This window comes from Notolepis coatsorum (assembly GCF_963971535.1).
Source record: "Notolepis coatsorum genome assembly, chromosome: 19".
Taxonomy (NCBI): domain Eukaryota; kingdom Metazoa; phylum Chordata; class Actinopteri; order Aulopiformes; family Paralepididae; genus Notolepis; species Notolepis coatsorum.
This window is the reverse complement of record NC_140183.1, coordinates 31476188-31494010: the sequence shown is the minus strand read 5'-3', so window position 1 is coordinate 31494010 and position 17823 is coordinate 31476188. Positions and strand designations below refer to the sequence as shown.

The 17823-nt window shown below is 44.1% G+C and overlaps 1 protein-coding gene across 1 annotated transcript in view; it reads left to right on the top strand.

The window, feature by feature from the left end:
- Window positions 1-4311, top strand: part of LOC311246444 (EF-hand domain-containing protein 1-like) — a gene marked incomplete at both ends in the record, with an annotated part of 70432 nt that extends 66121 nt beyond the window's left edge. Inside the window, one exon of the mRNA XM_084336598.1 lies at window positions 4109-4311. Within this exon, the coding sequence (XP_084192724.1) occupies window positions 4109-4311 (203 nt within the window). The remainder of the gene's footprint in view (window positions 1-4108) is intronic.
- Window positions 4312-17823: the final 13512 nt, after the last annotated feature.

Here is a 17823-nt window from a genome sequence, read left to right as displayed (position 1 = left end):
TATTTATATAGCACATTTAACACTTTCAGTGCCAGCCATAACGTTGATTAATGTCCTTGGATGCCAGCATCCACTTCAATGATATCGTTAAAAACGCATAATCTATGTTTTAAATTATGGCTATGTGTCTAATCTGCCCGTCGCTTATCAATGACTTGTTTGCAGTCAACATTGTCGAAACGGATTGTTTTTTAATTGGTTCATATCCTTTTTATAGCATTTCGAAAAACTATCGTTCTCTCGAAAACTTCAGGAAAATAGAAAGATTCCGTCATAAACAGCATTTATTGGAATATTCTCGAATACACTAGACACGTTGTCATTTGTCGGCCTATTTATGAATCGTTTTCAAATAAACGCTAGATTATCGATAGTATATGTGTACTTATGCACGCTATAGAAGCGAGCTGAGAAATTGATTCTCTTATTTCCTCAACAGCACACACACACACACACACACACATATACACATACGGGACATGCTGTTATCTCAGTGAAAATAGCTCAGAGTATCCTAAAACTGGTAACATAGACTCCTTACCTTAGATCAGATGTTATTCCAATTCCTGATCGCCATTCCAAATATCGATCGCATTTATTGATTGATTATTGGCTGCTGTAAATATATATTCCAGGCTGCTTTCCATCTCGCGATCACTTCCTTCTTCATCAGATCCCTCGCCAGCATAGTCGAGCCAGTAGGCTCCCCCCCCCACAGATCCACCAGTCTAATCGAATGGCCTGCAGTTACACAGGGATAGACGATAGGGGGCGGTATTTTCCCATCGGAGCTCCTAGAGGGGCTGCTGTACCAACAGGAGACTCGGTTGATGAAATATGAATTCAGATCGCTAATAAAATTTTAAAAAACACAATTAGCGTCTGTGGCACTCAACGGGGGGCATGAAATAACAACATAACGTCTGTGGCACTCAAAGTGTTAAAACCAACCGAAGTTGTACCAAAGTGCTTCACAATATAACAGAGAAAATACTAAAAATACAATATAAAAACTGAGAAATACAAAAAAAATACATATACAAAATACAGTATACACACAATCAGAAGCTGCAATACATTAAAACAATAAAAAAAACTAAGAAATACAAAAAATTACACATACAGTATACACAAAATCAGAAGCTGCAATACATTAAAAAACAATCACGACACGACCAGGGATATATGGCTTACTAAGCCTCAAAACGCCAAAGGGAATAGGTGAGTCTTTAGCTGAGCCTTAACATTTTCTAGGGTCTGAGCAGACCTAATTTGTAGTGGAAGACTGTTCCACAGTTTAGGGGCAGCCACTGCAAATGCTCGGTCACCTTTTGTTTTTTGCCTAGACCTTGGGACATCTAAAAGTAATTTATTTGATGACCTCAGTGCTCTAACTGGGGTGCAAGCATGGAGAAGTTCAGCTAGGTACTGAGGGGCCAGACCATTTAAGGCTTTAAAAACAAACAACGCAATTTTAAAATCGATCCTGAAACGAACAGGGACTGATGTGCGCACGCCTCTTAGTGCCAGTCAAGAGGCGTGCAGCAGCGTTCTGCACTAGCTGCAGGTGTCGTAAGGAGAGCTGGTCGAGACCCACATATAGAGCATTACAGTAGTCCAGCCTTGACGATATGAACGCATGGATGACCCTCTCCAGGGCCCTCATTCATCAATGTGTGCGTAGAACATGTTCTATTTCCACACGTAAGCACGGAATGTAGAACCAGTGTACGCACAGGGAAGTCGGGATTCATCACACGTGCGTACGCAGGCTCTATGCTCCTCCGCGTTGATGAATACCACTTTGTTCTACCGTCAATGCTCGTGCATGATTATCCATATATGGTCATGAAAATGAAGAAACACCCCCCATGGGATGTGAAATAATGGACTGACCCGAGCGGAACTCTGAGAAACTCCACGAAGATTGTTCACTGCTGTCGAACCAAGAAGACACTATCGCGTATTATGGGATAAATAAAAGGCGGACTTGTAAACGGTGATGTCAGATATCAACGGCTCCCTAAGACCATTGCTGCAATTCTGCCTGGACAGCTCAAAATACTAATAAAGACCGTTCGTTGACCACTGTTTGGCGTTGGTTGTGTGTCATTATAACCGTGCTGTAATATGAATGCCTTTATTAGTTGTGTTCGATTGGCTATATGATTTTTAGAGGCATCTATTTTGTTGTCGGCTAATAAAGACCGCGCTGGAATATGACTGCCTTTTCCCGTGTTGTTTGATTAATACCCAGGGATTAAAGTTCTCCTCAATTTTATTCCAAATCGCGATGGATCTCCCGTCAATTTTCTACCTGCTGCATATGATTTCTAGAGGCATACTACAATCTATTTTGATGTCAGTATTGGGTAGCCTATATAAACAATAATACGAGAGCATATACAAGAACAATGAATCTCACTGCATGTATGATGTAGCCTGCCTTTCAATACATGAACTTGAATTCCATCATATACATAGTCTGTCCACTATCTGGTGTCATTGCAATGCGTTTTCTATTCTTTCTTATACAGTAAAAAGGGGGAAGAACACTATATTCATATGACTTGTATTCTGCTTACAGCTTCGAAATTCCACTTGTTTCGTTTAACGTAAAGCCTTTTAAATATAATCGAAACGTTCCCGTGTTTCGGCGGTCTGTGCGCAAAATAATAACGAGTTGAGCTTTATGATTTATGATGAATTGAAAATGGGGGACCCTGATGTAAACAAGACGAAAGTCTTTCTCTGGTCTGCATCCCCTTAACAATTGTATGTACTGAGCTGTACTGTACTGTACCCATTCTGCAATCTGTTAATAAACTTTTCAATCAATCAATCAATCAATCAAGCTACGCGGAGCGCAGTCAGTCAGTAGCCTACACCCCGTATATTCCGATAACGCTATATAAACCATGCTGCATTCATTCTGAGAGAAAGATCTATTATTCCAAATGCTATTTATAGGGTTTTGACCATAATTACACTACTGTTGCTATTTTACAATGAACTATAATGAATTACGGTTCATACAGAACATCCAGTGTTATTATGCACAGAAGCTCATTTCCTTGTTGTAATAATATATTCTACCACTGGGCGCCAGGTACGCATGGTCCGAGCTGTGCGTAAATATAAGCACGAAGTCAAGTTCAAGTTGAAATTGATGAATCCCACTCTTTGCTTAGAAATGATCGTACGCACAGGGTAAGCACAAATCTGTGCGTAGAACACGTTGATGAATGAGGGCCCAGGTCTTTGGGAGATAAGTAGGGCTTTACCTTTGCCAGGAGCCTTAGTTGAAAGAAAGAGCCTTTAATCACAGACCCAATCTGTTTATTAAATTTCAGATCCCTGTCAAAAGTGACACCAAGGCTTTTTATAGAATTTAGTTTTTTGGCATCGAGGGGCCCTAAAATACCAGCCGAGTTTCCCAAGCGGTCCAGATGCCCAAACACAATTTCCTTTTCATTGTCGGTGACCCCCAAGGAGTTTTATTCAAAAGTTATAATTGAAAGGTAGATGATGTGAGTGTGTATCACAATTTTAAGATTTGTACAGAACTTGCATATACTGTACAAATCCTTCAATACATATGCAAATCCTGAATTTACATAAATGAATTTAAATGTAAAGGGCCACATTTTTTAAGTGGCGAGTCCTTTCAGTCTACCCAAGAAGCACTCAGGTCTGTGTTTTGGTTGTTGATATATTGGAAGCTGATATTGTTAGCATTATTTCCATTATATGTGGGAGGAAAAAACAGCAGCCTGAAACCCTGTCAGTCTACCAGGTAATGCACATATCCACATACACGCACATGTAAACAACAGTCTCTAACATTTACATTTAACACCACATGAGTTTTTGCACGCTAGACACATGCACCCATAAACATACTGTAATTGAAACATACACATCTCATTCACATGGCACACACACACTTCCCCCACTTAGTTAGTTTAGTATGTTTGATTATTCCTTTTACTTGTCTTTATTTATTAAAGTATCATTATTGTATTACGTCTGTCTCCTGTGTCTCTGTCCTGGGTTTCTGCCGCACTTGACTCTCTTTAGTATTAGCGTAACACATTGTAAGAGCCAGTGAAGAAACATTCCAACAAGCGCTTCCACCGCGGTCCTCTCCTGGCTGTCCAGCATCGCCTGGACCATGTTGCCACAGGCACGCGTGGCACCGCTGGTGGACGGTCGGGCTGCCCCCCGTCCACCAGCACTGCCCCCTGTCCAACATTCCACTGCTCATCTTGCCCGGACAACAGACTGCTGTCCAAGTCCGACAGCGATTAATTGCATGGATGTAGGATGAATAAAGCCTTTAAACATGAATTTGATTTACTTGATGTTGTCACTATTATTAGATACAGTTTACAATTTCTCTCAACAACTAAACACATCACTTCAGTAATATGTCAGAGAATACACGTGGCAGCGATGCTGGACAGCCAGGACAGGGTCGCCAACAACCTGGAGAGGTTCACTAACAGCCAGGAGAGGACCGCGGTGGTGATGGAAGAGTTTGCGGCCACCCTGCCCCAAATAAAATGCACAATTACTCAGTAGTATTTATATATTTTATACCCAGTTTAATCACCTGTGCATTGTATGTTACTATTGCACTTTACTGTTACATTTGCACTCAGGATGTTGTTGTTGGATGTTGTATTGTACTTATTGTTACATGCTGTATAATGACAATTGTGTTTTCACGGCACGTCATCAAACCGGAAGTCGGCCATTTTGGAGATACTGAACCTAAACAACGCAACCAAACTCGCAACTGTTCCTGGTCATTGTTGCTCAAAATGGTAAATTATTGCCGTGTTTTTGGCTGTACTAAACGGTCGGACCGGGAAAAGCATTTGGAGTACTTCAGATTGCCAAAAGCTATTACAAATCAGGGAGAAGAGTGCAAAAAAGGAGGCAGACACCCCCTCTCCTCTCCTCTGTCATCGATGAGCTGATAGTGTGCATCGCTCACCCATCCACACACCATCTGGTTGTAGGCATCCAAACCTTTGTAAGATACCTCTTAACCTGTGCCCCCAAAAGTGGCCATTTTAGTTTTCATTTTTGAGGACTGCATACTTTTTTTTGCAAACCAAAACAACATACTTTATACTTATGACATTCTGAAGTTTCTGAAGTTCCAGAAAGAAAATTCACTTTTAGTGCTAATGAAATAGAGTAACATATAGGTCTGAACTTGAGTTGTAGAAAAACTTGTTACTCAAGTTTTTCTGTAGTAGTTAGTAGTCCAGAGGTAGTATTTACCCATAAGGTGGTATGGCTTAGAAAATGCCCGAGATCCATAGCCTGAAGCCTTATGTGGTACATGTCCAAATTTCATAAAGATCCATCCAGAAATGAGTGAGGAGTGATTTTGGTAAACTGTGTACAAAAGAAAAACTCAGTTTTCTCAGACTTCAATTCATTCGGCTGTTTTTCTCTTCCTGTTTTCGCTTGTTTGTTTTTCACCTAGATCCCTGATTCATACATCCCCAGGTGGGGTATCATTGGAAAGCCTTCAATTCGATATATATATTGTATTACAAAATATGCACACCCGAGCCAGTAGGGGTCGCCAAAGTGCCGGTGGGCAAGTCATCCTAAAAGGGGCCCACATGTGGGCCCTTGCATGTTAAGAGTTGTCTTCATCTGTGTATGGGCTTGGTGAAAAAACTGGGTCGTTCACAATGTCTGGATAGGCAATAGAAGGCAGAATTGTCGGGTTGTAACTCCAAGATGAAGGAGCCAGCTTGTACGGATCTTCACCACTTATTATCTAGGTCGTCCTCGGACGGGCCCTCCATCGGTGCTTCCAGTCATCCCGATCCTCCATGCATCTGGCTAGCTCGCCGGTGCATTCTGTTCCTGCATCTCTCCTGAGTACGTCCACGTAGGATAATGTCCTCGTGATCGATGCCCGTGTGTTGGTTCCCACAGCACAAGTTTGCTGGTTGGCATCTCATGGTGTCTCTGGCAGTGACCTGCCAGCCTCATTCTCCTGACTGCCACTTTCTCGCTCACCCTTAGCACCCCCCCATACAAGTTTGCATTAGTGACATGCTCATCCCTGTTGATGTTGAGCACCACACGCATCATTCTGGTGTAGCACCCATCCAAGGACTTCTGCAGGGTGGGCTTCAAGGTCCAGCATTCACTGCCATACAAAAGGACAGACTCAACTGTTGCATGAAAGAAGTTGAGCTTGATTTGACAGGGGAGGTTGGATTTCCACACACTTGTCATGCCGTTCAGAGCCCTCCACGCAAGCGCCTTCCTCACTTTAAGGTCTTGCTCGGACGAGTTGACCCACGAGGTGGATGATCCGGGAGGATGTTACTGTATACATTATGACCTCGGTTTTCTTGGCATTTAGCCTAAGGCCAACCTTGGCGCACTCCGTCTCCACTCTGCACAGGAGTTCCTGTGCCTGCTCCACGTGGTCAGAGAGCAGGCTGATGTCGTCCGCGTAGTCAAGGTCTGTTAGGACTATGGCGGGGTGTCGTCTCGATCTCCTTGGGGTTATTGTGAGACCAAGTTCCTGCTCCCGTCCATTGATGGCCTTCCTGAGCGCATAGTCGAGGACTATGACGAAAAGGAAGGGGGCAAGGGTGTCCCCTTGCATCACTCCAGCCAGGATGTCAAATTCTTCACTGTTGCCGTCTGGGGTTACCACCTTGGCCCTTGTACCCGTGTGCATGGTCCCTATGGCCCGGAGTAGATTGGGAGGGACTCCGTAGGCCTTGAGTATCCTCATCATCACGGCTCTGTGTATCGAGTCAAAAGCCTTTTTAAGTCGATAAAGCACAGTACCGCTGTCAGGTTGTTCTTTTTCACCTCCTCAATGATTCTTCTCAAGGCCAAGATCTGGGCCACAGTGGTCCTCTTCTCTCGGAAACCATTTTGGTTCTCCCTGAGGTGGGGGTCGATGGCATTCCTTATCCGGTTTAGTATCATGCGATTGTACATCTTTGCAATGACACATGTCAGACTTATGCCACGGTAGTTGTCTGGCTTCGAGAGATCTCCGGACTTAGGCACTGGGATGATGTTAGAGAGAGACCACATATCAGGCTGGTTGTTTTTCATCATAGTCTAAGTTTATCAGAATATCGCGCCCTTTCCTGCCGACTAAGTTCTTCTCTGTAGGTTCTAGCAGCTTCCACATGCTTTCTTGAACTTTTCTGTGGTTTAGACATCCTAAAATCCTAAAAATCAACTTAAATCAAACATTCAGCGTGCAGTCCATTCTGATGTTTAAATCCCAGTATCTCCACAATGTCCGCGCATCCGGGTTACTGACCAAATAGTGACGTTGGTGCAAACACTATACATTTGAATCTAATCTCATTTTGAGATCAGTCGCAATTTCAATTCACTTCCATGTTACCTGTTGAATGGGTCAGCACGGTGCAGATGCAATGCTGACCCTCTCGCTGTTTTGCACACGCCTTCTAAGGAGCTGGCGGGCGTGTATGCAAATTCAGGTGTACGAGGATGTGCTTCTAGTAAGAATGAGTGACGTTCTTCATTCATGGGAACCCAGCTGCGATCATTTTGGCCACTTACAGAAACAGGATTTTTGTACATTTGTTACTACAAACTTTTTACCAAGATAATTACAAAGGTACTAGTTTGAGAATGAGGACCAATGTTAGGAAGATGAGTATGACTGGTCATAACAGGTGTTATTTTTAAACATACAGTATATTAGATTATAAGCACAGAAAATACATCATTAAATGGAGCCCATCTTGAAATAATACTGGTGATGAAAATAAAGGTTTGTGAACTGAAAAAAGTTGGCAATATAACTAAATGTTTGTGTATTTGGAGGCATGCTATTACAGAATTAACTGAATATAACAGTTATGTGGTATGTGAGTTTTGATGTTATAACAGAATTTGATGTTGATGGGCGGCTAGGTGGCGCAGTGGACAAGGCGCTCGCCACCAACGCAGGAGATGCTGGGTTCGAGCCCAGCTCTCGGCGTTGCTACCAGCTTGGCTGGTCGTTCATACTAATACAATTGGCAGTATTAGGGGGTGGGAAGCTGGGGGGTGGGGATCGGACGTTGTGGACAGTGACTCCTACAGGTCGGTTGGTGCGCCTGCGCAGTAGAATCAGGAAGCGACGAGGGCGGCGTGTCCCTCCCACGCAGACCCTCGCCACTGAGAGATCGCGCTGTGCAGGTGAAAAGATGCGACGGCTGCCTCCTCGAGTACCGGAGGGGACACGTGATGCAAGGCTTTGTCCACATTGCAGCCGGCTTGTGTCTAGCACAGTCTCTGGAGCGTAACAGTAAGAAGCATTTTGTATGAAAGTATTCTGTACTTCTGTAAGACAACTATTAAAGAAACTTGAAACTTGTGGGAGGCATGGCCTAACAACGTTCGAGACAGAGGAGGGTAGAATTGGACAATACGAAATTGGGGACGGGATATTTCATTCAAAATGTATGTATTTTATCTGACTTTTTTATTACCACTGCAATGATTCTTTTGATTAACTTAGGATTCTTAATAGGACTAGTTGTTAAAGATCCCTAAATATTCAGCAGAACAATTGAATGAGGTTGGAGTGGGGTGGAATTTGGCAATGATCACGTGTGCCACCAGTACGACACATCTTCAGTTGTGTTCCGCGACCTCATTGGGTGTTTCGCCATTTATCACAATACACCCTCTGCCGAGGTTGGCCCACCACAGGCTGATCAGGCCTGGGTGTGTGTCGCACGGTGGCACTCACATGTTAATTTAGCAGCCCATGATGCGTCTCTACGTTTCAGCCACAACCAGTGACTGCTCCATTCTGCTGCAGTGGCAAGTTCTTTGATTGCCTTCCGTTGGGCCCGTCCTCTGATCCCTACTTCCTTCAGGAGCCTTGTGGTGGAACTGGCTACAAAGCCTCTGCAGCCCACCTCCACTGGCCACACCTTCACGTTCCAGCCCCGCCCCTCTGCTTAAGCTGCTAAATTGGCATATCGCAGCCTCTTCCGTTCGAATGCCTCATCAATGGCTTCCTCCCATGGGACCGTCAGCTGAACGATGAAGACACGCCGGCAAGATTTGGACCAGAGGACCAGGTCTGGGCGCAGGTTGGTCGCTGCAATTTCGGGTGGGAAGGTAAGCCTCTGGCTGAGGTCTACCCGCATTTCCCAATCCCGGGCTGCGTTCAGTGGGCCTGAGTTCGGAGGTGATGGCTTGGTCCGCCGTTTCTCCCCGTCCCGGATGAAGGTTGTTTTCCGTGGGAAGGTAGTTTGGGCATTTAGAGGCATGGCGTTGGTGGTTACTCTCTTGTTCTCAAGTTCGGCAGCCAAGCACTTCAGTACCTGGTTATGGCGCCAGGTGTATCTTCCTTGAGTTAGACTGGTCTTGCAACCCACTAAGATGTGTTTGAGGGTTGCTGGGGCTGCACACTGGAGACAGGCTGCCCCGGGTGGACGGTATAAACGGTATACGGTATAAACGGTACGAATTTGCTCTATGGTATGGATTTTGACTATACCGTGTAACCGGTAGATAGCAATGACGTCATGTAACCACAGCGCGACTATTTCACTCGCATTTGCCCCTAAAAATAGATAGAATTAGTCATAGATAATAGATATGTGCGAACTGGAAAAAGTTATTTAGGAGGCTTCGCGCAGTGGGCGTGCCAGCCCCTACCGCACGCATGTAAACACGGGTCTAGTAGTCTAGTGGGACGGGACACGGGAGGACGGCGGCGTCTCCCTGAGCTAACGTTAGCTTAGCTACCGTTACAAAATGACCCAGTCAACTATTCACTTTTAGTTTAATACATGATGAGGCATTGTCTAACCGAACGGTATCTAGTCGGCCAGCTACCGATAGCTCCTGACATCAACAAACGCTCCACAAAGTCTAGTAGAGACGTGTGTGCTACCTGTTAGCTGTTAGCTCACGTTAACGCAAGTTAGTTCACCGTTCAAAACGAAATGTCCCATTGAACTAAATAATTCACTGAGGCGTTGTATTAACGTTATATATCCGGCTAGCAGTAGCTACAGATAGCTCCTGATATCAATGTCTTATAACACTGATTCGATGCGTATTCGAGCTGAGGGCTTGCTGAGCACAGTTAAGTAACGTTATACCAATAGGGTCCAGGTGCAGCGCCGGAGAATCCTGGCCGTAGCTCTGCTCGAGGCTACTCGAGTATAGGTCCAGGTGCAGCTCCGGAGAATCCTGGCCGTAGCTGGAGGCTACTAGAGTACACACAGACAGTGGAGCTTGTTGCGTGGTGGCGATGTCTCGCAGATAATACAAGTACAAGTCTAATTATATAATATATATATTTTATAAAAAAAAAATTATTACTCAGGACATCATATGTGGCTCTGATGATGAAGCTTAGCCTATTAGACTCCATGCTCCACAGTTCGTTCCACATGATTTTCCTCCTCTCCACGCCCTCCCACTTCATCCAGCGGCATTGCTGGGCTTGGGAGACTGCCTTGGCACACCTGGCTGCTTCCTCCTGGTGGCGCACTTCCTCCACCACCATGTGCCGCCGTTCGGTTGGAGTAGCCTTTTGCCATGTGGGTGTAGTTGCTTTCAAACCAAGGCCCCCTCTGCCATGTTGGACATGCCCCACACCCCACTATATCCCGGTGTCTGATTAAAATAATGTATATATTGTGGACAACGGTAAAAATCCATACCTTTGCATGGACGGTAAACCCTCATATTCGGTATACCTTCCAGCCCTAAAAGTAATGTTATTCAGTAATTGACTATTCACTTCACTGTGCCCTCACCCTTCTGTCAGATTACTTATAGCTGATTTCAGAGAAATGATGACAGAAAAAAAAAACAATTAGAAGAAATGAAACAATAAAATGTTAATAATTACACATTATGACTTTTCAGTTGGTGGGTTTTATTTTCTTGAATTTCACTAATCATTTGTTATCTGTCAGATATGTTCTTCCAAACTAGTGTTAAACAATCAAGCACAAGCACACACACACACACACACACAGGTACGCACAGCACACACAAATATCAGCTCTTCTAAACTAAGACGAAATCTACACCTACTACTACACCTGTTGCTCTATAGTTAAAACTACCAGTGTTCTTTACTACACCTGTTCCTCTCATGTTAAAACTACCATAGTGTTCTTTACTACACCTGTTCCTCTTTGTTAAAACTACCCTAGTGTTATTTACTACACCTGTTCCTCTCATGTTACAACATACACCTGTTCCCCTCATGTTAAAACTACCAGTGTTCTTTACTACACGCACCTGTTATTTTCATGTTAAAACTACCCTAGTGTTATTTACTACACCTGTTCCTCTCATGTTACAACATACACCTGTTCCCCTCATGTTAAAACTACCAGTGTTCTTTACTACACGCACCTGTTATTTTCATGTTAAAACTACCATAGTGTTCTTTACTACACCTGTTCCTCTTATGTGACGTTTTGATGATGTGGTTAATTCTGTGGGGGTTATAATATGCCTTAAGTGTAGCTTGTAGGTATTATCATAACCACAACCATTTTCATAAACGGAGAGCGACCCGACGCGACTATCCCCGTACCACCAACCCGCGGGAATATTGCTCCATCCAGTTATCAGCTTTTGCATGGAAGCTGAAATATAATAACAATAATCATAATAATAGGCTACATGTTTTATGTGAGAAGACGCAATTGTGGGACTTTTGACAACCCTGGGTGCACAGAGTATGTGGCGGACCTTGTTCGCGGACGACTCAGCCCTGCTGGTCTCTGACAAGAACAAGTTACAGGTTGAAAAAACCCTCAGCTCAGAACTCGGCAGAATCTGCACCTGGCTCGCTGATAACAAACTATCATTACACCTGGGTAAAACAGAGTCCATTCTCTTTGGATCAAATAACAAACTCAGCAAGACTGACAGCTTACAGTGAGTGACAATATTGTCACAAGGAAAGATGAAATTACATACCTAGGTTCCATCCTAGAGGCAAATATTTTCTGTGACAAAATGGCATCCAATGTAATCAAAAAAGTCAAACAACTAACTAGATTCTTGTACCGGATCTCCTCTCTGGTAAACAAGAATACCCTGAAGACTCTGGCAGGAGCACTCATTCAAGGGTACTACGACTATGCTTGCACCTCATGGTACCAAAGCACCTCAAAGGCGCTAAAAACAAGATTACAAACATCACAAAACAAACTGGTCAGACTACTACTTGACCTTACTCCTAGAACCCACCTCACCCCTGCCCACTTTGACTACCTAGGATGGCTTAGAGTAGATGACAGAGTACAGCAACTTGCAATGGGCCTGGTCTACAAGATACACTACACGACTAAGGTACCCATGTACATGTCAAAATACTTCCCAAAGGTCAGTGAATACCACGACCACAACACCAGAGGGAGCTCCACAAATCATGTTAAACCCAGATTCGGCTCAAACAAGGGAGTAAGTTTACACGTTTCGCAATTATGCCACATCAATGTGGAACGCCCTACCCAAAGCTGTAAAGGAATGTGAATCACTACCCACTTTCAAAACCACTCTCAAAGAGCACCTACGGGAGACTGCAATTCGAAACTGGCCCCTGTAAATGTCCTAACCCAACCCCCTCCAATGTACAGTAAATGTCCTAACCCAATAATACACAAGACCCTCTTCTTGGAACCAAGTATTTTCGTCGATATTCCAATGTACAGTTTTGCTTGTACAGTTGTAGTTTCCCCCACCCCGCCTACCCAACCCCCACCACCCCCAACCACCTCCAATGTACAGTTCCCCCCCGCCACCCCACCTACCAAACCCCCCCCCTCCACCCACACAAGCACCTCCAATGTACAGTCCCCCCCCCCACCTACCCAACCTCCTCCAATGTACAGTTTCTACGTCAAATGTATATATACTCTCTTTTTTAGACTATTTTTGTATCACAAACAGTACTGTATTTGTAAATCTGGTATGTCATAAATGTATAGATGTAGCTGTACTGTCTATCTGTATGTCGTGTATGTCGTGTATGTCATATATGTTATGATGAATTGAAAATGGGGGACCCTGATGTAAACAAGACGAAAGTCTTTCTCTGGTCTGCATCCCCTTAACAATTGTGTGTTTTGATTGATTTTTTTTTTTTTTTTTTTTCTCCTTTTTCCTCCGATTTTCTCCCATCCCAATGTTAGTCGTTATGCCAATTCCCAATCCCCTTCCTGGTCGCTGCACACTTACCCCCCACAGTCGGTCTGGGAGAGTGGAGGCTACCACGTGCTTCCTCCGACACACGTCCAGCCAATCAACCGTTTCTTTTCACCTGGCAGCGCGGATTCTCACTGAGAGGGCGTAGCGTGTGGAAGGATCACACTATCCCACTTAGATCCTATCCGCGCTTAGCAGGCGCCCCGACCGAACTGTAGGAGTCACTGTTTACAACGACCCGGACCCACCCCGCCAGCTTCTCCCACCCTCTAATACTGCCAATTGTATTAGTGTGAACTGCCAGCCAAGCTGGTGACAACCCCGGAGCTGTGAGCTGGATTTGAATAGGCAAATCCAGCCGCTCCGGGGTTGGTGACGAACGCAATCTCCGTTACGCCACCTGACCGCCCATGTGTGTTTTGATTGATTGATTGAAAAGTTTATTAACAGATTGCAGAATGGGTACAGTACAGTACAGCTCAATACATACAATTGTTAAGGGGATGCAGACCAGAGAAAGACTTTCGTCTTGTTTATATCAGGGTCCCCCATTTTCAATTCATCATAACATATATGACATACACAACATACAGATAGACAGTACTGCTACATCTATACATTTATGACATACCAGATTTGCAAATACAGTACTGTTTGTGATACAAAAAGTGTCCAGAAAAAGAGTGTATATACATTTGACGTAGAAACTGTACATTGGAGGAGGTTGGGTAGGTGGGTGGGGGGCTGTACATTGGGGGGGGGGGGGGGGGGTTGGGTAGGGGGAGGTGGGGGACACTGTACATTGGAATACTGACAAAGCCATACTTGGTCATTTACTGTACAACTGGGTTAGGACATTTGTAGGGGCCAGTTTCGAATTGCAGTCTCCCGTAGGTGTTTTTTGAGAGTGTTTTTGAAGGTGGGTAGTGATTCACATTCCTTACAGCTTTGGGTAGGGCATTCCACATTGATGTGGCATAATTGCAAAACGTGTTTCGTCCCTTGTTTGAGCCGAATCTGGGTTTAACATGATTTGTGGAGCTCCCTCTGGTGTTGTGATCGTGGTATTCACTGACCTTTGGGAAGTATTTTGACATGGTTGTGTAGTGTATCTTGTAGACCAGGCCCATTGCAAGTTGCTGTACTCTGTCATCTACTCTAAGCCATCCTAGGTTGTCAAAGTGGGCAGGGGTGGGTTCTAGGAGTCAGGTCAAGCAGTAGTCTGACTAGTTTGTTTTGAGATGTTTGTAATTTGTTTTTTAGTGCCTTTGAGGTGCTTTGGTACCATGAGGTACAAGCATAGTCGTAGTACCCTTGAATGAGTGCTCCTGCCAGAGTCTTCAGGGTATTCTTGTTTACCAGAGAGGAGATCCGGTACAAGAATCGAGTTCGTTGGTTGACTTTTTTTTTATTACATTGGATGCCATTTTGTCACAGGAAAGATTAGCCTCTAGGATGGAACCCAGGTAGGTAATTTCATCTTTCCTTGTGACAATATTGTCAACCACTGTAACTGAGAAGCCGTCGGTCTTGCTGAGTTTGTTATTTGAACCGAAGAGAATGGACTCTGTTTTGCCCATGTGTAATGATAGTTTGTTGTCGGCGAGCCATATGCAGATTTTGCCTAGTTCCGAGCTGAGGGCTTTTTCAACCTGTAACTTGTTCTTGTCAGAGACCAGCAGGGCTGAGTCGTCCGCAAACAGGAACAAGTTGCAGTCACAAGCTGACGACATGTCATTTGCATAAATTAGGAACAGTAGCGATCCTAGTATGCTTCCTTGTGGACAGGAACACCACAGCTCACTGTGAGGGGGGGGGGGGGGGGGGGGGATAGGGTACCGTTTACCTCCACCATCCATTCTCTCCCCTCCAGGTAGGATTGTATCCAGCTCACTGATAGACTATCAAAACCAATTGCTTTTAGCTTGTCAATCAGAATGGTGTGATTGACAGTGTCGAAGGCCTTTTGTAGGTCCAGCATGACCATGCCGCAGTATTTGCCCGCGTCCACCTCTTGTTTGATGTGGTCGTTCAAATAGAGAAGGCATGTGTCAGTGGAGTGGGATGTTCTGAAACCAGATTGGAATTCGTAGATTCGATTTTTTCCCACAAGGTACTTTTCGACCTGTTCATATACTATTTTGAGCTGTACTGTATTGTACCCATTCTGCAATCTGTTAATAAAGTTTTCAATCAATCAATCAATCAACCTGCTATAGCCCTAGAATGACTAATAATCCATAATTTTTTGGAGTCCTTCAGCATTTTCATTTGTCGCGCTCTGTGTGAACTACTGTAATTAATTGCTGCGACTGGCGGTCAGCTCTTGTCATAGAATCAAAATCCTTTGAAAGTTCTGGCAGAAAACGTTTATTTTGTAAAATACCTGCTTATATCTTTTCCACGAGATTCACACGGACCACATTCTGTGTACGTTAACGGGGTTTTTCATGTGATTCGTTTTGCCTTTAGGACTACTATATTACAGGTAGGAACCATAAACAGCAAGTTGTCAAACTAGACAATACACTAAATTTAGCAGTTATACGCGGCACGCCTAATCCATTATGCAGACACTGAGCCAAGGCTGTGGTGTCAGACCATTACTACCTGCTTCTCATAAAGGCAGAGCACGAGGTACAATAAACAGGTGTCACAAATTAGACCATTACTATCTGCTTCTCATAAAGGCAGAGCACGAGGTACAAAAACAGGTGTCACAAATTAGACCATATACCTGCTTCTCATAAAGGCAGAACACGGAGGTACAAAAACAGGTGTCGTGTCACAAATTAGACCATTACTACCTGCTTTTCACAAAGGCAGAACACAGAGGTCCCTCTGCTTTTACTTATTTTTTTTAAGAGAACCTATTTGGTGAGTGGCAACTGTGTTTCTTGTAATGTTGTCTCTAGAATTATGTTTACGTTTTTGTGTTGCCAAGTTATGACAAAATAAGAAATCGCCAAAATGTACTATGACACGCACATCCTATAAATGCTGGATAAAAAGTGTCTGGCAGAGTTGGAAGAGCGATATCCGCACAACCATTTTGTACATCATAATTGCTTGAAGGGGAATGGAATCAATTTGACAACTCGTATGGATTAGTTAAAATACTTTGTAGCTGTCGTATATTTCTAAATGAAAACATGAATAAATGCAAGTGAAATGTACAAGGTAATGATTAGAAAGACAAAATTGGCTATAGTGAAGCTTGAGAGGGAGATCACCCCGCACTCAGCCAAATGGAGGACAATCTGGAGGGCAAAAGACTGTTTATGATGTTAAGGCACATTCCACTGGTTGGTTAGCAGCTGTGGTTTAGGCCACCTCCAACTGACAAGAGAGGAAATCATTATCGTTGAAACAGGAACCAAACTCAGAATACCCTAAGGAAGGAATTTCAGGTTACAACACGGCAGCTGCTGACTAACCCAGAGGTCAGAAAGGTGACACAGGCTATTTGGAAATCTCCCATTACACAGAGAACTGCCACTAGTTGAAAGAACAATGCAAAGCAATGATATACTAAAAGATTTAGCAATTTCATAGGTTACATGTAGGCATAAACTATTAGAATAACTTAGTCACAGTAAAGAATAAAAACTCTTAAATATTAGAAGGTAAAACTATACAAATATTGGTCACATTATTTAATCAGTAAATAAAGTGTTCTATTAAAGGACGGATATATAGGGGTTGTTGTCTGGGCTGTCTGAAAGTAGTCTGGTTCTTAGTTACACTATGTAAAGATTTTGTCACAAGCATGATGATGTATTACTCAGTGAAAAACTACCCTCTCATTAAGTAATGATTAAAGTATCAGCAGATTCAAACTGTGAAAACCGTTGTCAGAAGACCCAGGGAGTTGTGTCAGCAGAATAAGTATAACATGTTGAGACAAGCTGGCTACAAGGGGTGGCCAAATAAGGAAACCAGATCATGGACGTGAATAGGCAGGCAGGGTCTCCCCCTCCCTCTCGCTCTCTGTCTCCCCCTCCCCCTCTCTCTCTCTCTCTTCCTCTGATAAAAAGGGCTGATGGCGACACACTAGAGACACGACTCACACCAGAAGGAACCTGGAGAGACACGCCACACACACCGGCTGAGCGAAGGAACCTGGAGATGAGCGCTCCTTGCTTGAGCGCTGAACCTCCACCGACGGAGAGAGAATCATCAAACAGAACTCGAGAGCCGAGCAAGACACTCAGAGGAGACGGAGAACCGAGCCTGAGACTCGACAAGCCGGCTACTGAAGAGCCGATGACATGAGAGCCATTGAGACCAGATGACTGAGCCGAGGTTCATAGCAGACTCCGCCGATACGAAATCAAGCACTCCCTGCCTGATCGGCGAGGAGACCAGGTTGTCTTGACAACCAGACCAGCGGACCACTAGAGAGGACTCGTTGTTGCCATGGACAACCTGAGACGACAACAGCCACATGAAAGAGACAATTAGATTTGAACCAAAGAGACGATGTACTTGTTTTAATTCCTAAAGCTGTTTTATTAATAAACAACCGCCGCCCGTTGATTTTGACCATATCGTCAGTCTCCTCTTACTTGAAACCGAACATCTGAGAAAATACCTAAACCA